This window comes from Drosophila miranda, chromosome 3, assembly GCF_003369915.1.
Source record: "Drosophila miranda strain MSH22 chromosome 3, D.miranda_PacBio2.1, whole genome shotgun sequence".
NCBI classification, from domain to species: domain Eukaryota; kingdom Metazoa; phylum Arthropoda; class Insecta; order Diptera; family Drosophilidae; genus Drosophila; species Drosophila miranda.
The window spans coordinates 10,843,332-10,863,939 of record NC_046676.1 but is presented as its reverse complement, the minus strand read 5'-3'; the positions used below and the strand labels follow the sequence as shown (position 1 = coordinate 10,863,939).

The following is a 20,608-nucleotide window of genomic DNA, read 5'->3' as shown; positions in this document are numbered from 1 at the left end:
CATAAAATGAATGTGGAAGTCATATGCCCAAGCTTTTGCGGCTTAGCTTTGCACCCTACTATACATACACACACACTTATCAAACTCGGTTATCAGCGGGAGGGAATCATAATTCGCCAGACAGCCGCAGCAGCAACGCGTAAAAAACTCTGTCGTTAACAACTTCCGCCTGTATCCACAATGCTCCACATTAAATGTAAAGACACTGATCTTGACCCTATACCAGTCAAGGTGAGCAGAGCCACTCCCACACCCCCGTTAGGTGTAGGCTTCTATTAATATTTCCATGCGCTTGTCGACAGATTGGCATCATTGGCGGATCCGGCTTAGATGATCCGGACATTTTGGAGAATCGCCAGGAAAAAGTTATTTCAACGCCGTACGGGGAGCCGTCCGATGCCCTGATTCAAGGTGAAATTGGTGGGGTGCAGTGTGTGCTACTGGCACGCCATGGAAGGAAACACGATATTATGCCTTCCAATGTGAATTACCGTGCCAATATCTGGGCCTTGCGCGATGTGGGCTGCACCCACCTCATTGTGTCCACGGCATGTGGTTCCCTGCGTGAGCAAATCAAGCCCGGCAACCTGGTAATGCCCCACGATTTCATAGATCGCACCACAAAACGCTCACAAACGTTCTACGATGGCTCAGCCACTAGCCCACGTGGTGTTTGCCACCTGCCCATGTACCCCGCTTTCAGTGAGCGTACCCGCAAAATACTCATCGAGGCTGCCAAGGAACTGGAGATCCCAGCACACGAGAAGGCCACAATTGTGACTATCGAAGGTCCTCGCTTCTCGTCCCGCTCCGAGAGTCTCATGTTCAGGGAATGGGGCGGCGACCTTATCAATATGACCACGTGTCCAGAGGTTGTGCTGGCTAAAGAGGCCGGCCTACTGTATGGCTCAGTGGCAATTGCCACCGACTACGACTGCTGGCGCATGGGATGCGAGGGAGTCAACGTGCAGGATGTCCTCAAGACCTTTGCAGAGAATGTCATCAAGGTGAAGAAGATTCTGGTGAATGCTGTGGGACGTATTGCCAAGGAGGATTGGTCGGAGGATATTCTAAATGCCAAGGTGAGTGTATTCTCAAGGTGTATCTCCACTTGATTGATTCTAAAATTGCTTTCTTGTTATAGCAATGTGTGTGCAACAATACCATGTCTGGAGCTATGTGACGTTTTCTAAAACTATCCACCGAAATCACCCAGGACACCATTAGGCGGAGGCGGCCTTTGATACCATCGATATATCCTAAAAACTACAAGAAACGGGTTCCAAGACTTACCTCCATCTCCATTCAGTACGAACTCGAGGAGGAGACCAATCAGACTGCGGGCTCGACAATTAAACCGGAACGAAGCACACCAGCGACCGATACGCAGTGAGAACATCAAATCAACAATCAAATCCCCCCTTACATATCGAGCTAGCGCATTTAAAAGTTCACATTTATATAATTACATAGAGTTTCGTCTTTAAAATTAAAATTACAATTGGAATTCGTGCATGTTAATGACCAGTCGGCAGCGTTTAGGGACACTTGCGCTCCACTTGACTTTTTCCAGCCTCCTCGTACTCCTGCGACGATATCCACATCTGTTGGAACGTGCCAATGCTGGCCAGTATGGAGCCCCCAATCCAGGCACCGAACCTTCTTTCCACACTTCCATTGGCCGAAATCATTTTCAGACGAGTATTTGACGGCGCCCGCAGCTGTAGATCTCGATTAAGACGCTCGGGAAAGCCCTGGAGCAGCGTGTTGCCACCTGAACGATGGGAATATATGAGCAATGCGGCGAGGATCATTCAAGTGAATCCCTTACCTGTGACCACAACCGATCCGAAGAGCGACAGACGCACATCCGCATCGCACATGCCCACGCTGGTGGAGGCCAATTGGCCAGCACCCAGCATGGCATTGTCGAAGAGGCTTTCGGCAATTTTGAAACGCTCAGAGCCAAAGTCCTGGTGATATCCATTGGGGAACTCGTAGTGGACAGTCGGTATCTGGGCAGCCACACGCTCGTCGAACGGATTCTCCAGCACCTGCAGAATATTCATCTGGAAGTCCTGCAACATTAGCTGAGTCATGTAGTTCTGCCACGACTGTGTGAGATTTTCGGGTAGTTTCCGCAGCGTGAAGCGAGCATTGTCCCGATCCTTGACTACATCCTTCGAGGCGATTTTATACACCGGGGACAGGTCGATATTATGTTTATCCAAATGCTGCCTGCATTGGCGGGATAGGAAGTCACCGCCCAGGGGGGACTTGACTACCGCCTGCGAGAGAACATACCCCTCGTGCACGGGCACGGCCGAAGTATGCGTTGCACCGCTATCCACCACAAGCGCTGTGGCACGGCCGCTGGAGAATGCCGCCAGTACGGCATTTTTAACCAAAAAGAATGCTGGCACATTGTACTTCTCAAACATTAGCTCGGTGAGCTTCTCGCGGTTGTTGCGCACGTTCCAGGAAGCCTCTGAGAAGAGCACGGGATGGTACTCCGGCTCCGATTGAATGACATTTGCGTAGGCATAGTCAATCACCTTCTCGAAGAGCTCCCAGTTGTCGATCATGCCATCCTTCATATAAGTCTGAACTTCCATTTGGGAGCGGGGAACATTCACATAGTTTGTGTCTACATAGTACTTGCGCGAGTCGGCATCTAGAAACGAGCAGGGGTGCGGTGGGAGGGTGATGTGAAATGATACTATTCAAAAAAATTTTCAATTGATGGCGTTGTTCTACTCACTGTTGGGCGTCACATTGTTGTCAGTTTTGGTCTCTGGATCAAGATTCGTATCCGGGGCTGGGAATGCTCCAATGCCGACAACAGAGGGTATCTCAGCCTTCGGCGAATCCTCTTGCGCGTAGCCCACACGCAACGAATGGTGCCCTGGATCGAAAACTAAGGCTCCAATTTCGTCGCCGCCATATAGCATGTTGCCTCCACTCATCTTGGAGCGTCGGGACTACTTTTCAGCTTGATTTCTTGTAAAAGTTCTCGAAATGCCTGTCTTGTCTGTATTTATTTTTGCGGCTTTTTTCACGACGCTTGCGTTAATGGCAATCGACCTATCGATAAAATATACTGTCTGAAATTCAGAAATATACCGTAATATACCGATGAAGAAGTGAACTTATCCCACTTAATCCCCCTGTTTTAAGCAGGACAACAACTTGAGTTAAACCGCGAAAAATAATAATAATAATAGTTCTTATTGTAGATCCATCCCATCCTTCATCTTTACTTTACCATGAACTGCGCTAAATCATATTACTAGCTAAACAGGACCCTCAGCCCTGAATACACAATTTTATCCGATTGATATATCAATTATTTAATTTAAAAGTGATCGAAGATATGTGATCATGCGTCGTCGAGTCGATGTTTTATGACCATCTAGGTTTAAAATTAAAGTAAAGAACTTAGTTTGGAATTTTCAAAATAAAACGCCGATTAGTTCCGCTCATCGCAAAAATATACCGATTTAATTAAAATTCGCAAAAAAATATACTACATTTTTTTGCCAGTCGAAAAAACTACCACCTACAAATATATTGTCATAAAAAAACAGGTATCGATATATTGATATGTTTATAAAATTCGGGGGACAAAAAAAAATTTTGAAGATAAAATCCGTCGCGTCGCCGAATAATAATAATAATGGCTGATCCGAAAAACGAAATGGGTACCGAAGCTGGCACAGCAATGGACAGCGAAAGCGGTAGAGACTCCTCAGTCAGCCCAATGGAAATAAATATATCCAACACAAATTCCAATTCGATGATAGTTCTGAACGATTTACGTCTGCTGGAGCTGATTACCAAGTATCCGTTTCTGTATAGTAAAGCAGCGCAGCCGGAACAGGACTCGGACTACGACGAGTGGGCCTGGAATCAGATTTCGAAGGAGTTTAATGCCAGCTACGAGAACTTGCCGCTGAGTGCCCCCTTCTCGGCAGACGAGCTGCAGTGGCGTTGGAACTTGCTGCTACCGACCATGGGCGCCCTTTCGAAGGCGAAGGGACAAATTCCCTTTCAACTGTGGTCCCTTGTGACGGAGATCGAACACTCGCTAAGTACAGAAAATTTGGAACCACCCAGGGACTTGAGTATGGCCCAGAACTTTCTACTCACTCAGCTGCCATTGGTGGAGGCAATGACGATCAATGAGCGTCGGCGACTGGAAGTCGAGTTCCTCGATATCTTATTCCAACACGAGATGGAGACACATGCGTCCGTACCACTGGGTCCCGAAGAGCAGGCCACAGTCAAGACCGAATACGATGAATTCCTCAGATCTGTTCGGGTCAAGGAGCTGCCCATATCGGCTCTGGCACAACTCTCGCTTGATGGTCCTCAGTACAAACCAGTCCAACCAAAAATCGCACACACTTTTGCCATCCCAGGTCCCCGTCCCAAAACCAATCTGGTCATTGGCAGTGTGTCTGGTGGCCAGGATCTCATTAATATCCCGACGGCGACTGTTTCCATACCGATTCAAGCTTTCACGAGCAATGTGGTTGGACCCATTAATCCCGCGCCGGACGTTTCGACACCGCTTGATATCAACGTGATTGGTGCCAAGGAGGAACCCGTTGAGTGCCCGCCGTCTGTTTCACCACCGCTGGACATTAAGACAGAGGTGGAGGTGGCCCTTGCGGCCATTGAGCTTGCCATTGAGATGGAAAATGTACGGGAAAATAAACCAGAAGAGGCACAACAGAAATCACCAGAGAAAAAAGGCACTCCCGTGGAGAAGCCCGATGATGCCACTCTAAATCCCAATCCGCGGTATATACCGGTCAAGAGCGCCAAGTACTACACAAAGAAGGTACTCGTTCGGGTGAAGCGCATTGATCTGGACGAGTATTTGCCGCTGACCAGCATGGCAAAGCGCTCAAAACAAACTTGAATCCATGTACATCAAATGCACATAAGTTTATTTTAAAAAATACATTACTATAAATTACAACTTAAGGCTATTCTTTAATCCGAATTGGTTTTCATATTTCGTTTGCTTCGCATGCTCGATGAACTATTAACTAAACAAACAAATATGCGGGAGCGGGAGTGGGAGCTGGAGCTGGAACTGGAGGCGGCAGGCGGGATAGCGAGGACGTAGTGGCGGACAAGGCCTGAACAGGCCCGGGGTTTATAGGTCAGAGAACGAGTTGTACTATGCATGTTGTCTAGGAGTTTGTTCCCCTGGTTCCCTGACGGAAATGGGGTACACATAGGTTCGTTTGATGCTTATCATTAGGCCATTACATACATATTCAACAAACAGTCGCAAGAACGCAATTCAACAGGCAGGTCTACAAAATACAGTCAATGTGGAAAAGCGCATCATTATAACAAGAAACAAAAACAGGCAGAAAGCTAACTTAAACAAGATCGATTGCAACAGGTCGAAGAAGGCGTGGGCCTACCCCTTCATTGACTGTAGAAGGTCAGGTATGTCAGCTCAGAATAGCTGGTCCGCCAGATTGCCAATGAACGTGGCCAGGTTCATGGAGGAGCCCTCTTTGAATTTCAGTCCAATTGTCTTGCCGTACGCTTGTATGAAGATGGCTCGCACTGCATTGAGGCGTTGCTTACGTCTGCCGAGAAGAGATACAAATGAGTACTGGATTCTGCTGCTCTGATTCTGTGGGTACTCACAAGTTGATGCACTGCTTGCTGGAAGTTGTGCTGCCACCCACATCTTTGGAGGAACCGTTTGGGAAACCGTGCGTTGTGTTGCTGCCATTGCTGATGCTGCTCCCGCTGCCGCTACCGCTGCCCATGTATGTCGTTGTGTTGTTGCTGCAGTGATAGCCATTGCCGCCATTGCAGATGGGAATGTTCGAGGTGGCGTCCGCCGTCTGTTGCGCCACAAAGCGCATCATGTAGCTGCCGTTCATCATGGAGTCGATGGATCCGGTGTCGGTGACCACCTGCCAGCTGCCGTTCGAGGATGTGGACTCCTGACGCTGCCGCGCATTCGAGCCGGGCACCGATATCGGGCTAGTGCGGGAGCTGAAAGAATACAGGAGAGGTCAGTAGGTGGCTCGCTGGTGGGGGCTAAAGTTCGGTTACCGCTTAGGATTGGGCGACCTGCTGGTCAGTGGATTGACTGGCGCAGCTGTGGCCGTTGTGGTGGCATAGAAGTTATCTGTTATGGACATATCACAGTTGGAACAGTTTGAATAGCTGTCGTTGCTATCTTGATCGAAGGCCAGGATGTAGTCTCTGTGCAGGAAGAAATGAAGTCGTTTAAAACTATGATCACGCAAGTCCCCTCGTATCTGCACTCACTCCTTGAGCGGCTCATCGTCGCAGCAGTCGGACTTGATGACTATGACACTGCTCCCGCTGCTGCTCGAGGTCTTAGTCCGCTTCCGATGCTCCACTATGCTATACTCCTCGTCCGTGATGAACTTTAGCACGTGGAAGCAGAAGAACATGATGTCCTCGCCCCGCTTGAGGCGATCCGGCAACTGGTGGCCAAACAAGTACCAGTCGTAGGCCAGTGTGAAGTACGCCATCTGCATGGCGTTCATCGACTGGTGGATGAGTCCATCCGCCCAGAGAGACAGTCGCACCAGGGAGACAAACAGCGGAGTGCGATCCCAGCCACTGATGCAGTGTATGAGCAGGCCAGAGTTATCCTCCTGTATGTACTTGAGCGTGGCCCGGAGATAGTTCTGTGTGATGGACACCAGATCCCAGTCCCGGTACTCCGGCCAGATGATGTCAATGTCGGCGGCGGGCCCCAGATTGGGTATATTAATGTTTGCATCGTTGAACGACTGCTTCCAGTTGTAGTGCAGATTCTTGGCCATGTAGTTGTTGTCGCGGAACTTCTTGAAGAACTCGCAGCCCGGATACGGAAGCGACAGCAGGTTGAAGCTCTTGTAATGATTGCTGGGATCGGCCTTCTCCGAGGAGGATACGCTGCAATAGGGAATTGTGGTTAGCCTTCTGACATGCATACATAGATCAGTATTCCCAAACACTTACGCCATAAAGTATTTGATCTTGCGGTTCTCTACCATTAGGTCGACTATCGTGGACACATTGAGGGTGTGCAGCAGCTGGATGTCGCTCTTGATGACCTCGTCGTAGCTGAACTGCGACTGCGACTGGTCGTTCATGTGATTGATCAGCGACTCGTCCGTGGAGTCGGCGTCGTTCTCCTCCCCGTTGGGTGTCGCATAGTTTCCGCTGAGGCAGTCGTAGGCGTAGTCCACCACCTTGCGGCCGTACGTCTCCGGCATCACCGACAGCGTTGCCGACCGGCAAATGTATTTGCCTCGGTACATGATCACGGGAACGGCGAATCTTTGACGGCACCGCGCGTACTTGGCCATCGTGACCAGTTCCCTCATCCGCTGTATATCGTACTGGTCCTCGTAGATGGTGTTTTGCTGCGCGGACTGTGTCGATGGAGGCTGCTGGGGCTGCAGTTGTGGTTGAGGCTGCGGCGGGACCGGGGTCTGCAGGGGATTGGCAAAGGTGACAAATGCTTGGATGCCCACACCGTCGCTGCAGTTGCTGCCGGCACTGCTGTTGAGTGGCGTTGTCGTGGCCGTTGTCCCTGAGGAACCGCCTCCTGCACTGAACAATCCATTGCCCGGTATCAGGGTCTTGGCCATGTGTCCATGCTCGGACTCGGGTATGAGTATCCTTCCAGGGTAGCGCGGGCTGAGCAGGCCATTCGAGTTGTCCAGCTCAATGAGGCTGTAGTCGAGTTTGAACAGGTATTCGCATTTCTTGGAGATCTCGTACTCCTGTGGACGAAAGAATTGTGTAAAGAATTAATATCGAGCCAGAGATGCGCATCCAATGAGAAATGAGGATTCGCAGCACGCCGATCCAACGACCTCACCCACTCACCACTCATTAGCATTATTATTTTTTTAAACACCATTATTAAATATTTTATGAACCAACGACATGCAAAGTCAATTGCTTGCATAAATCAACGTTGTCCGTCGACTCTGCCGCTGCCGGCGTCTTAATGGACAGAGAGATTAGACAGAGAAGTGCAACTGGTTTCCGATTCCGAGCTGATCTTGTGTGGCTGTTGTTCTTTGGAACTTGAGTTCCATTGAACTTAGGGCCTGCAACGAATACAAATCTGGAAGGGTCTGGAATTTGCTGTCGTTGCGGTAACATCAATTAATACAAAACAATTTTATAATCATCTCTGCCAGCAAACAAACACATTTTTGTTTGTCGAGACATAGCATTGAACGCCAGGTCTGGGAGAAAATCTAAAGGCCGCTAAAAATAGAAGCCGTCGGCAGGGACGGGGAGGGAGGGGGGGAAAGGAGGGTCACAGCCACAACCGCCAGCTGCCCCAGACAACAACAAAAAACTAGATAAAAGCAGACAAAAATCAGGCGGCACCACTCTCACACACACACAAACACAAATACCTTGGACGAAACAGGTTTTTAGCACACAAACACAGGGACACAGGGAGCATAGAGAAATGTGCAAATAAAAAGAGACAAAGGCAAAGGCTGTGCAAAAAAATGAAAACAGCCAACAACAAAAGCGAACTACAGAGCACAACAAACGTGGTGAAAACAAAGCCCATTGTGTGTGAGGGAGATAGGGGGTGTGTGAGTGTGTGGGTGCCAAAACTATGGAGAGCGAAGCAAACGAGCAAAACAACTAAAACGCAATTACTTCTGCTTGACGGAGAAGGGGGAAAAGAAACGGAAAAGCCAAAGGTTAGTCGAATATTATTTCTTTTTTTTATGTATATTTTTATAATAACAAATTCCATGCAAGGTTGCCATTTTGTGGCTTTGAATGTTCAGCCAACAACTAAAACTACAAATAATTGGAAATTATGTTGCTCTCTCGCCGTTCGAGAGAAGGCGCTGTTTACTGTGAGTGGGAAGGGGATGCCAAAGAAAGACCATCTGCGGGGCCGAAGCTTCTGATACCCTTTCCGATCGATTGTTCGTATGAAAAGCTAAACAATTTTCTGGACGATCGTTTATTGATGTTCATCAATAAGAAGACGAAGCTTTTATTTACTGTGCTGCAAACATCAGGCCCTCATTATAGTAGTCTCTCTCTCTGCAAGGGTATTAAGCCACAGTCTTATCGATAGCAGTGTGTGTGTGAGAGACAGAGAGAGAGTACTCTTCCAAGTTGGAGACGCTTGCTGTCTCGCTGGCTGTCATTTCATGCACACACACAAAGAGAGAAGCTGTTACTGTTGTGTGCATTGAACTGCTTGTTCGCCGCTGCTGTTGCCATTGTTGTTGTCTTTTTTCTTTTGTAAGAAAGAGCAGCAACTGCATGCAACTGTAACTGTCCGCCAGTTGGCGTTCGCTTTTCGCTGTGCGCCTGTTAATAAGGCGCTGTAAAAACTTAAAAACAACAAACAAACGCGCGAAATAGTTATTTACAGCGCCAGAGGAATAGTTTGTGGACTGATGATCATACACCGCGACACCACCATCATCATCCACATCATCATCATCATCATCAGCTGCATCATTATCGTTGACCCAAATAACAAATTCGAAACCCAGACTCGACTCTGCTTCGGGAGCTGCAATGCAGTTTTCTTACAAACCCGGATTTCAAAGACTTTGCCGATGCTGGGCCAACAGAAATCGGCGCTGCGTGGAGCGGCATACTTTTCTTCTCAGTTTTCTGCGGCCTCGCCGAAAAAAAAAGAAACAGAAAAGAAAAAGAAGTAAAAGCCACCAGCAGCAAAAAGAAATCCCACGAATCAAGAAACCAGCAAGCAGCGCAACCGAACCGAGCCCGGGCCGGCCCGGTCCGGGGCCAGGCGAGCAGCAGACAACGAAAGAGAGAGAGCAGAGCAATAGAGAGCACAGAGCTCTGAGCGAGGCAAAACAACGGTTTCTTGCGCGCTCTGCTTGCAGAGGCTTGGCTTATCGCCGACAGAGGCCCCCGAGCCTGGGACCCAGGACGGACCCGACGCGATTCCCGCGATTGTTGCATATTCATCAATCTGGGGCGGCGGCGGACAGGGAAAATGGCTTTTCTTGAATGAATTATTCAGTGCTCGAAACAGGTCGAACTTCGAGTGGGGGCCACTGACCACACCCCATACACACGAACACAACGGAGTACTCTCAGGGTACAAGGCATGGGGCGCTTCCGTGTTTACGGTTCTCCTTGTTCCCGCTTGCACGATTACACATTCGAATGTGCAATGCAATGCCTTGTTTTCAAGTTTTTGCTTTTATCGTTCGTCGTTCAAAGACACCGAAAACCAGAAATTAATTTCTGTTTGATTTGGTGATCAGAATGTGGACATAGGTAGGGGGATTAAATAAAAAAAAAAAAAAAAAAAACGGACAACCAAGTATTTCCGATCGAATTTTAAAGTTTTGTTTAAGAGTTTTCAAAGAAAACTTATCGTCCATCTTCTCCTTTTTATACAACCTGCTCTTCAGTCTCCATCACACATTATACGAATGGGGGGGATCTTTGATTAGTGAGCTTTTAATATGCAAATTGCTGGTGCAATAGAGATTGCATACGTATGTATGTATGTATGTATGTGTGTGTGCTGCATGTGGCAAACCAAAAAAAAAAAACCCGACCCGAGCCACATTTGTATCTTGTCAACAACTTTCAAAAGAGACTTTGAAACCGCTTTGTTTTCGGGGGAGGGAGAACAACAACCAAACACGTTCGAGCCGGAAGCTTTGCTGTGGGCCAACAGCCTCCCCCCAATGCCAACATCTGGCTGGGTACTCGAACGCGTAAAACACATGCGGTTATAATTGAGCACAATGAGTGAGAGTATGGGTGGGGGCTCTATCTGCATCATAATACTTAGTTTATTCGCTTCTCTGACAGAAATCAGGAAGACATTTGCACTTGCCCACGCAACCCACAAAGATCAAAGAAGTACAACGATTTCTTTGACTCACGAACGTCCTTTAATTCACAGGATATCATTTTGTAATTTCTAGAATTCATTCACTTGGAATTCCTGTTTAAAGATCTACAGACAGACCAAGAGCCAGTCAAAGCAATTCCTACGAGACTGCTTGCACTGCAGTCGATATCTTAATAAAAGCTGACACATAAAGAAAGTTGTTTCCAGGTACGCTCCCGCTCCCCATCCGCTCTGATGGAGAGCCCACACCCACACAGCTCTGCCGCTCATCGAAAATAGGTTATGAACGGCAAAGCATTGCCATTTCCTGCACATGGCATTGCCGTTTCATTCCCTGAAAACACGACATTGCCATTTCAGATACTATCGATTTTATCTACCAGCTATCAGGCGTGCAGGAAACAGCAGCAACCGGTGTGAGGGCCAGGGCCCGGCACTCCAGCATCCATCTGAAACAGCGGGGTATCCCCCGCATCATCGCGCCAGGGCCCAGCGACGCCCTTCTTCTATTCATGGATGCGTGGTACCGTCTGTTGCGACGAAGTTAACCCGACCAGCAGAAGAATTGCACAACTAATGCCTCATAATGGAGGGAGGGACCGCCCGGTAAAGGATTGGGGTTGGGGTTGGGGCCGCAGCATCTCTGGAAGTATTGGAACTCCCATTTTTGAGGCCCTTAATCAAATCGAACTCTCGCTCTCTTTTCTCTCTTGGACATGCGCCGGTCGGCTGCATCCCCCGCATGCACTTCCAGCAGCTGCATCTGCCCCCCGCCGGAGGCATTACTACGCCCATTCGTCACCGCCGTACAGTAGGCAGTGCCGGTTGCTGGTGCTGCTGCCGCTCCTGGGCACCTGTCACAAGTGTCTGCGGTCCGGCCGACGCACATTGCAGCAACAGCTGCCCCACTGCACACGCGGAGCCGTTCAAGGACGGTGGTGTGGGGGGCACGTGCCCAGGCGTGGGCGTAAAGTTCAACGTGCAACAGGAAATCAGAAAAGGTCGCACAGAGTCATCATTGTGTCGATATCGTTATCATCAACCCACAGTGGGGCAAAGTCCAAGGCGAATAAATGGCTTTGGCCAGGCTTGAATAATTTTCCAAAATTCCATCGAAAAAAGGGGAAAATTTCAGGTACTGACCGTGAAGAGATCAGATTACAAAAGCTAGAACTATTATGCAATATAGTCCGGATGTTCAGGGAGTTCTTGGTGTGGGAACAACCCTTAATCGGCATCCCATGATTACCGCTCGCGTCCCACTGTGCGGAAGTGCAGTTGCGCTGGAAGGTGTGACAGTCACCGCGGCACTGCGCTCGCATTCATGCGCTCCTGTGCCGCGAATTTCAAAGCGCCCACACAATGACTGCGGCACGGCTTGCAGCTGCATCTGCCAGGGCGTGGCAGGGAGGGGTGTCCGCAGAGAGCTCTGCCAACGGGCATAGGCGTGCAGCAGACCCCAGAGCGTGGCGTGCCCGGTAGCCAGCATCAAACGTGTGCGTCACTCGTGGCAGAGGTCGCACTGTAGGAGAGCTGCGCGGAGAGTTCCCGTTAGTTGCAACCCCCAAAACGAGTGCAGTGCAGGGATGCGTGGGCGCAGGAAGCAGCAGCAGCAGCAAATTCGCTGCAGACTGGAATGCAGAGGCGGGATACAGAAAACCAGAGACTCTGCCCCAACACAGGACCAAGTGCAGCTATCCCGGGACCAGTGCTCGAGGAAACGCTCAACGTAGCGCAGGCCAACACTGTTTGGGGCCGACCGACCAGCCTGGACCGAAAACCAGGAACCAGGAACCAGGAACCAGGACCCAACTGCGCCTGCAGTTGTCTATATACCACTCCCTCCGCAGCCTCCGGGTGGCTCCCCAACCCATCACCCATCCACCTTGGCGACCAATTATCTGGGCCCAGAATTTTCGACGGCCATCAAGTTTCCATAATTTGCAACATAAGCATAATCAGCAGGCTGGAGCTGCAACAGCAACAACGACTATAGCAACAACTACAACAACAGGTGGGTTCGGTGGCAACAACAAATAATACACATTTTATAAGAAAGAAAGAAAGAGAGAGAGTGAGAGAGTGAGTGAGGGAGTGCGTCTGGGGAAAAGTAAAAAATTATTTAAAAGTATACCAACTGATTGCTATTTTTAGCACTATTTGGGCTTTGGCCCGATACAGTTATCGTACATTTTGGCGCCCACACACACGAAGAAGGCGCTCCACACGACATGCACATTCATGCGCACTCATCAACACACACACACACACACACACACACACACTACAACTATATATATATATATATATATAAATATATTTTGCATTTGCAACAACATTCAATGTCGTTTTGGGCAAGGTTTTGTTTTTATAAAAATAAATCATCAAGTGTGCATAATAAAGAAAAACAAAAGCATTAAAAAATACAAAATTGATAATGATCGTTGTGGGTTTAGAGCTTGATGTTAATGATCATCATTATCATAGAGATAGACATTGGATGGACCTCATTCCTAGAGTAGAAGTTTACATCCCTAGATAGTACATATAATCCCTAAAATCCTATTATCAGAAAGGTTTCCATTCTAATTGAAGATCTTTTCCAGAGGTAAGACCCTAAGGCAGCACGAAGTCCAGCCCTGTCTGCTCCCATCGCTCTCTTCTCTTCTCTTTTCCTTCTCTCTCTGTTTCTGTCCATCTTTTAGTACCTGTTACGTATACTAGATCAATTCCGGATGGCTGCATCGAACCCCAATACCTTGTGGGCCCAAAGAATGTCGAGCTTTCAGATCAAGCAGGCGGACCTCAATCGCCTGGTGATGAACTATCTGATCACAGGTTTGTGTCCTCCCACGCCACAGGGGAAAGAAATCGTTAAAGCGGCTCCAACTTAACCCCCCACAGAGGGATACCAGGAGGCGGCACAGCGCTTCAAGGCCGAGTCGTCGCTGGAGCCGAGCTCTCTGGGTGACAGCATCGATGATCGGGTGAGGATTCGCAATGCTGTGCGCAGTGGCCAAGTGAAGTATGCCATGGACCTGGCCAACAGGCTGTATCCGCAGCTCTTCGAGACGAACAACTACATGTACTTCCACATGCAGCAGCTGCGGCTGATTGAGCTTATACGGGAGCAGAAGGTGGAGCAGGCGCTCGACTTTGCCCAGAGCAAGGAGTCCGGCCTCAGCGAGGTGCACTCGGACAACATCCGGGAGATGCAGCGCGCCCTGGCCCTGCTGGCCTTCGACAAGCCCGAGGAGAGTCCCTTCGGGGACCTGATGAAGCCCGCCTACCGGCTGCAGGTGGCCGGGGAGCTGAACAATGCCATCCTGAAGTACGAGGGCGGGGAGGTCGTCCAGCCGAAAATGATGTTCCTCATCAAGCTGATCCTCTGGGCCCAGGACAGACTGGAGATGGAGGGCATTTCGGACTATCGGCGTATAGATCTCGAGACGCCCGACTTCGAGGATGAGATCAAGCGGGCCTTCCAGGAGGGCTAAGTGCAACCGGCTCAGAGTACAACCGGTGCTCCCACAAATTCGGTGTCTATGCTGCAAACTTATCCAGAAATATGAATGTTTTTTGGTGTTTTTTTTTTTGGATGTGCATAATAAATGTTTCAATATCTTGGTGTACATTTATGGTACTTTAGTCCGATTAAAACTGAAAGCGTTTCCATCATCAGTCGGCCGCAATCGGCGTTATCTGAGACGCAAATTGTTTTGGTCACGTGCCGAACGAAAGCTATTTTTGTACAGAAAGAGCAAAAGTTACGGGAGTTGGCCGCTCAGGGCACAAGGTGTGTTTCCGAAAAGGTGAGTGATTATATTTCGTTTCGCACTCCTCTCGCGCGAGCTAAGCGCAAGGAGAGGGAGGTAAAGAGAGAGAGAGTGCACATGCGAGTGTAAACTACAGTTGCAGTCGAAATATTGTGACTCTCGCGGATTTCACCTTCGCTCCTATTCGGGAGAGAAGGATGACTTCGGCTCTAGATCGTCTCCCATTACGACTGGTGTGCGCATGTTGCAGGCACCCCCATTTCTGGCCAGGTCTACCACCTAACCTTTCCTTTGCTTCCCACAGAAAGTGTTGTACCAGTATTTAATAGACTTGCTAATCTAATCAAGCCATTCGACGTTGAAATTAACCTTGAACTCTTTGGAGAGCCGCATCTTTTATTAGAATAATAACAAAATATATTTACCCTTTGCACCCCCCCACAATCAAATGCAAGGTTTCGTATCAAGGTACAGGTTTTGCTACCCTTTACTTGTCAAAGGGTATATTGGGTATGTGTAAAGCCCCTTTTCGGTGGGTGGTATTGCATATATTTTCCTAGTGCCTATTTTCTTTCGTTAAAGATATTTCCTCATCCAAAAGAAAAGTGCTGGGTATACCATAGTTGACCTGTTTAACCAAGGCTTTCCAACTTGTTGCTCCACAGATAACAGGGGCAATGCGGGGCAAAATTGTGGAAAATCAAGTTGAAAAGCTGGCGCTTGTTTTGTGGTGGCTTTTCTGTGATAAGGAAAACAACTGTTTGATAAACTGCCAGTCAGCAAATACTTTCCGTGTGTGTGTGTGTGTGTGTGTGCTGCAACAAAGTCTTTTATTGCAATTGGCAATCGCTGTGCAATATATTAATTATTTGTACAGCAGCTGCGCAAACACAAAAGCACCGACAACAACAACAACATAAGCTCAATGAAAACGATAGATTCGAACGTGCCAAGTATTTATTTAGATTTTCCTTTCTTTCTTTGTTACCAAGCGTTTTTCCCTGATGGGAGGGGGGCATCCCAATGAGTAGCGGAACAGCAAGGCTATGTTTTGGTGTTGTTTCTGTTGTTATTGCCATTACCGGCTAAGTAATGCCGTGTTACATTGCCCGATAGCGGGGCATGTGTTTGCCTGACGACAGGCTTGTCGATTAGCGTTGACGGGCATGCGTGACAATCGGGGGTGGGGGTGTAGATGGAGAGCAAAAGCAACACAATAAAAGCCTACTAAGTTCACCCATGTGGTTGCTGTAGCTATGCCGGTCATGAATGTTTCGAAGACGAGTCTCAGAACGATACAGATTAGGTGGATTTATGTATAAATTTACCGCGTTGGAGTCTCATATCATATCTTATAACAAATTTCGTTTGTAGATCGAGGTCAACGTTTGATAGGCTTCATAGAATTCCGATAAGGCCCGAAAGACGAGGTGCCGAAAGGAGCATACCACTTGGCAGCAGACCCAATGAATGAGAGTCTCCTAGTGGACAAGATGCTTATTGATTTCTTGAGGAATACGATTTGTGCGCGTTTCAGGGCAGACAGAGACTTGACGACGGCAGCCATTTTGATTTAAGCCGCACTTTTGGGGCGCGGCACCGGAGTAATGGCCCTCTGACGTGTCCTTGTGGTAGGGTAGGCGCACACTGTTCGGTTACGGTTTGCATGTCTTCTCCGGCACAAGAACGTTCACAAAAGCACGTGCGACCAAATGTATGTCACACAGACACACACTAGCTTACACTTACCGCTGTGCCTTCCTCAAAGGACGCCGCCTCGAAGGATTTCTTTTCGAAAACCTCTAGTAGGTCGTGTAAATCCTGCTGCGTCACATTCACAACGTTGTTCAAAGTTAGGCTGCACATTTTTGCGGCGCTGCATTTACCGATTCAATTTCAAACTGGGGTTGCACTCTACAAAACTCTATGTGGAATCCACGCCACAGCACTCACACGGCACAAAAACACTATACTCTTTAGTAAAGCACACAATTTGCAAAATACTGCCAAAAATGAATAGATTTAAACAAATCTTGTTGCTTCTTTAGCTGTTGCCTGCCAACTCGCTCTCTCTCTCTCGTCTCCCGCTCTATTGTATCTGCTGCGTATTTTAATTCGTTTTCTTTCGTCTGCTTTATCGGTTTCTACGACGTTTACACGTTTCGCTTTTTTACGTTTGTTTGCTCAACGCCCTAGACGGCGACGTCACCAACAAATTCTCCGCCCGCGACGTAATCTGCACGAGTATAAAAGTCGGGTGGGATCGGATCGGTTACGCACTAGTAGTATTGTTGCTCTTCTTGCTCCGATTGCAATTAGATTGATTATGTGTGTTTGTTTAATTTTATTTGCAATGCGAGGCGGATAAGCGCAGTGTGGCCGCGGATCGATAAAATATACCGTCCGACCGTCTGAAATATACCGAAACATACCGTCTCATTTAAAAAATAGACCGTAAATATACTGACGAATTCAAGTTCTATTTTACATATTGTTGTGATCCGCCTCTTTGCCACCCTGGCCTATCGTTCCCAGCTAGCTCACGGGGAAGTCAGGGGTGTTTCCGACCCGATAAGCCAGGGGACGGATTGAACAAAACAAAAAACAACATACAAAAAAAACAAATCTAATTTATAGGACAGACTTGTCCTCGTTGGCACTTTCGTCAGCGGGGATAGTTGGTTTCGTTATCCCTAGCAGGGTCCCACCCTTCCTTGAGCGCCACCTTTTGAATCCGCTCCCTTTTCATATTCAGGGTCCCGCTCTTCTTCTCGCTCTCGTCCCACCCAATTACCGTTTTCTATTCACTCATGACTCTTTTCAAATTTTCATTTTTATATCCATTATATTTTCTTATTTAACTTGAACATTATTAATTAATAATCTAGGTTTATATAAAGGAAACAAATACTAACACAAAAATACTAACAACAAAATAAACCCTATTTCGGCCGAATTGGCAGCCCCCTTTGATAGAAGTTGTTGCTTCCTGATGCTTGCTGATGTTTACGTTTGATCGTGTGTGGGGACAGAAACGTGTCTCCAGTCGGTGCTCCGCTGACGGTTCCTTGGTGCCGGTGCTCCGCTGACGGTTCTCGCACCAGTTTTCCGGCCTGGCCAGTACCGGGCTGCTGCTGCCGATGTCCGCCGCTTCCGCTGATGTTGATGCCTGCCGCTGATGTCTTGGTGGGATCGTCGTCTCCACGATCACCAATTTTGTTCCCTTTTTTCTTTCAGGGCACGTGCGGCCTCCACTATTCTCCACCGGAAACTCTTTTTTTTTCTTTCTTCCTCGCCCCGTTTCCTTCTCTCCCACGCAACTCTGCCACTGCTTCCCAGGATCCACTATAGATGCCACTATAGATGCCTGTCTCTTTCTTCTCCAGCCCGGATACCTATCGGCTCTCTCCAAAACCGCCCATAACAAATTCTCCTTGCAGATCAATCCTATTCTATCCTACGAGATCTTTACTTACGGGAAACCGTTTTGAAGAACATTTTTGACGATTTTCATTGGCCAAAAGCGAAAATCGCGTCTTTTCCGTTACAAAACCGTTTCAGTTACCCAAACCAGTCCCATTAATGTTCGATGTATTTAAACCTGTGGTAAAGGGCACCCAACCCAAAAATGAACAATGATGTGTGCTGTTAATGTTATCCTATAATAGCGGCATATTCGCCCTTAGCGACTGTCCGAATGTCTCCAGCTTTCGGCTATTAAAGTGTCTCAGACTGAATGGTATACCATCTAGGAATAATACTGTTTGTAAATTCTTCTTGTGGAACTGAACTTTCAACTTTCAACTGAACTGCGCCAAATTCTTCCTGTTTTAGTGGAGTGTACTTTAATACCCACTAGTCGACTATGGGTTAATCGTTCTCTCTCCATGCTTGAAAATCATATTAGTCGATTTTTATGTTCGGTTTAATGTTACTAGATAAATATAATATAATCCCCAGCCTAAAACAGATACTTTTTTCCGGTGGATTAATCAATTTTCTACAAGACTTGCTGGTTTTAAGCATTCCCTTTTACTGGATTTTATCATAATAAAAGGTTTAAACGAGAAAGGTCTACGAAAGAAAACGTCAGTGCATGAAATGAAACGTAAGTGTTTATGAACACTTGTTGCTTGTAGGTTCTTTTATTCTTTTAATTAATATGTTTGCCAAGCTGCTCTGAAAGATTGACCTATGCAAGCAGTTGAGACTGACCAGTTTCTGATACCCACTAATTATTTTTATTCTTCGTTTCTGTTGAAATATTTTGGATTGAACATTCTCATATTTATAAGAACACTATAATTCGATAATTTCGTTTAAACTGTTTCAGCAGAAAAACATCCTATCGCCTTTGAATTAATGTACATAATTACAGACAATGATATATATAATTACCTACCTTTGATATATCTAACAGATTTTATAGTGTCAGGTACAATTCAATTTTATTTTAGAATCAATTATTTTTGGAAATCATCCTGGGCGTTTTGTACGACAATAACTGTGATTTTGGAGTCTGGCGTTAGCAGCACCTCGTTGGTTTTTGTACGTACTCTTAGCATTAAAAGTTCATCTGTGGGATCAATTATCTTCATCCCTCGCTCCAGTCGTCCGCGAATCGCCTGGAAAAGTCCAGCAAACTGAACGGAGTCATCGTGACCCATAGTACTCTTTACCGGATGCCCCAGATCGTTGAGAATTACTATGTCCCGAATGTTTCTCCTTTTACTGATCTGATCGAAAGCATCCTCCACGTACCGTAGAGATCGAGGGGGCTATGAAGGAGAGGATATTTATGAACAAACTAATTTAAAACAAAAATGTATATAGTTTTACTCTTTCTGGAGCATCTAGTAACATTTTGCTACAGTGATTATCTCTGATGAACTGTTTGTATACAGATTTTTCACCTAGTTTTTTTTTTAACAACTGATTTGGGTGGTTTCCATGACGCGTTTCCAGTAGAAACGGCGCTATGTGGGTCAATGGTGCAGTATATATTTTCCAATAGATATAAAACATTAAGTCAGTAGGACGTTCATTTGGTGCCAAGGGGATAGGGCACAAGGGATATATTTTGAAATGTATATAATTAAAAATTTTGTCCAAAACATTTTTAAATTAATTTCAAACTTTGATATCGATATGTGATATATTGAACTTATGGAACTGGTTGGTGGGGTGCTGGTGAACCAATTGGTTCTCGGCAAAAATTTGTCAGCAATCGATACTATCGATAGCTGTATCGTCCATCGCTAATATTGAACAAACAAAAGTTTATTTTTTTGCGAGAAACAAATCAATTGTAAACATGGTAAGTGGCAACCGGTATTAATATAATCTACAAACAATATCATCGCCCCGCATTTTCAGTCGCAAGAGGTTGAGGAGACACTGAAACGGATCCAGAGTCACAAAGGCGTTGTAGGTACCATTGTGGTCAACAATGAAGGTGGGTGCATAGATGGCTTACCTTAATTACTGATGACCAATCCGATCCCAATTAGGTATTCCGGTGAAGTCTACTCTGGACAATACAACGACCGTGCAATATGCTGGCCTGATGAGTCAGCTGGCTGACAAGGCTCGGAGCGTTGTGAGAGATTTGGACCCGTCCAACGACATGACATTCCTGCGGGTGCGCTCGAAGAAGCACGAAATCATGGTGGCTCCCGACAAGGACTTTATACTCATAGTCATTCAAAATCCAACCGATTAGGCAGCTAACGCCCGAGAATTAAAAGCTGAAATTAACTAATGAACATTTCTATATATTCAAATTGTACGTGAAAGAAATCATAAATATATTTATGCATAAAAGACTCGGGACGCTGACATCATATGTTTTCGCCAATGAGCCAGTTTGCTAGCCCTACCTCGTTGTGCTAACACACATTCCATCGTTTTTATGCGATATTTAGCCGAC

General features: G+C 47.0%; 7 protein-coding genes across 10 annotated transcripts; 4 read left to right on the top strand and 3 right to left on the bottom strand.

Annotated features, from left to right (window-relative positions):
• Window positions 1-69: 69 nt before the first annotated feature.
• Window positions 70-1,507, top strand: LOC108159299 (S-methyl-5'-thioadenosine phosphorylase). Its single transcript, XM_017292469.2, has 3 exons — window positions 70-231; window positions 303-1,082; window positions 1,145-1,507. Exons 1-3 carry the CDS (start codon window positions 181-183, stop codon window positions 1,181-1,183), a joined length of 870 nt encoding a protein of 289 aa, XP_017147958.1. The 5' UTR covers window positions 70-180; the 3' UTR covers window positions 1,184-1,507.
• On the bottom strand, window positions 1,443-3,088 carry LOC108159297 (actin-like protein 6B). Its single transcript, XM_017292466.2, has 3 exons — window positions 2,762-3,088; window positions 1,832-2,674; window positions 1,443-1,774 (listed from the first exon to the last, which is right to left on the bottom strand). The coding sequence occupies exons 1-3, from the start codon at window positions 2,964-2,966 to the stop codon at window positions 1,539-1,541; spliced, it is 1,284 nt and encodes a 427-aa protein (XP_017147955.1). The 5' UTR covers window positions 2,967-3,088; the 3' UTR covers window positions 1,443-1,538.
• A 534-nt stretch (window positions 3,089-3,622) lies between these two features.
• LOC108159298 lies at window positions 3,623-4,992 on the top strand. Its single transcript, XM_017292467.2, has one exon. The coding sequence runs from the start codon at window positions 3,677-3,679 to the stop codon at window positions 4,925-4,927; it is 1,251 nt and encodes a 416-aa protein (XP_017147956.1). The 5' UTR covers window positions 3,623-3,676; the 3' UTR covers window positions 4,928-4,992.
• LOC108159296 (myotubularin-related protein 14) lies at window positions 4,935-17,071 on the bottom strand. The gene is made up of 6 exons (XM_017292465.2): window positions 16,429-17,071; window positions 7,018-7,787; window positions 6,313-6,951; window positions 6,094-6,246; window positions 5,677-6,033; window positions 4,935-5,615 (listed from the first exon to the last, which is right to left on the bottom strand). The coding sequence occupies exons 1-6, from the start codon at window positions 16,543-16,545 to the stop codon at window positions 5,480-5,482; spliced, it is 2,172 nt and encodes a 723-aa protein (XP_017147954.1). The 5' UTR covers window positions 16,546-17,071; the 3' UTR covers window positions 4,935-5,479.
• LOC108159300 (glucose-induced degradation protein 8-A homolog) lies at window positions 12,107-14,535 on the top strand. Of its 3 annotated transcripts, none has more exons than XM_033392228.1 (3): window positions 12,107-12,917; window positions 13,510-13,741; window positions 13,808-14,535. In XM_033392228.1, the coding sequence occupies exons 2-3, from the start codon at window positions 13,639-13,641 to the stop codon at window positions 14,398-14,400; spliced, it is 696 nt and encodes a 231-aa protein (XP_033248119.1). In that variant the 5' UTR covers window positions 12,107-12,917; window positions 13,510-13,638; the 3' UTR covers window positions 14,401-14,535. The 3 variants fall into 3 exon arrangements, with proteins under 3 accessions (XP_033248119.1, XP_033248118.1, XP_033248120.1); XM_033392227.1 differs by having other exon boundaries at window positions 12,108-12,917; window positions 13,607-13,741; XM_033392229.1 differs by lacking the exon at window positions 12,107-12,917 and having other exon boundaries at window positions 13,358-13,511; window positions 13,609-13,741.
• A 2,002-nt stretch (window positions 17,072-19,073) lies between the features above and the next one.
• LOC108160891 (dynein light chain roadblock-type 1) lies at window positions 19,074-20,244 on the bottom strand. 2 transcript variants are annotated; one of them, XM_017295160.2, is made up of 2 exons: window positions 19,519-19,750; window positions 19,074-19,457 (listed from the first exon to the last, which is right to left on the bottom strand). In XM_017295160.2, the coding sequence occupies exons 1-2, from the start codon at window positions 19,702-19,704 to the stop codon at window positions 19,143-19,145; spliced, it is 501 nt and encodes a 166-aa protein (XP_017150649.1). In that variant the 5' UTR covers window positions 19,705-19,750; the 3' UTR covers window positions 19,074-19,142. The 2 variants fall into 2 exon arrangements, 1 of the variants encoding a protein (XP_017150649.1); XR_001775446.2 differs by lacking the exon at window positions 19,519-19,750 and adding an exon at window positions 20,156-20,244 and having other exon boundaries at window positions 19,370-19,457.
• On the top strand, window positions 19,890-20,502 carry LOC108160892 (dynein light chain roadblock-type 2). Its single transcript, XM_017295161.2, has 3 exons — window positions 19,890-19,996; window positions 20,056-20,134; window positions 20,190-20,502. The coding sequence occupies exons 1-3, from the start codon at window positions 19,994-19,996 to the stop codon at window positions 20,399-20,401; spliced, it is 294 nt and encodes a 97-aa protein (XP_017150650.1). The 5' UTR covers window positions 19,890-19,993; the 3' UTR covers window positions 20,402-20,502.
• Window positions 20,503-20,608: the final 106 nt, after the last annotated feature.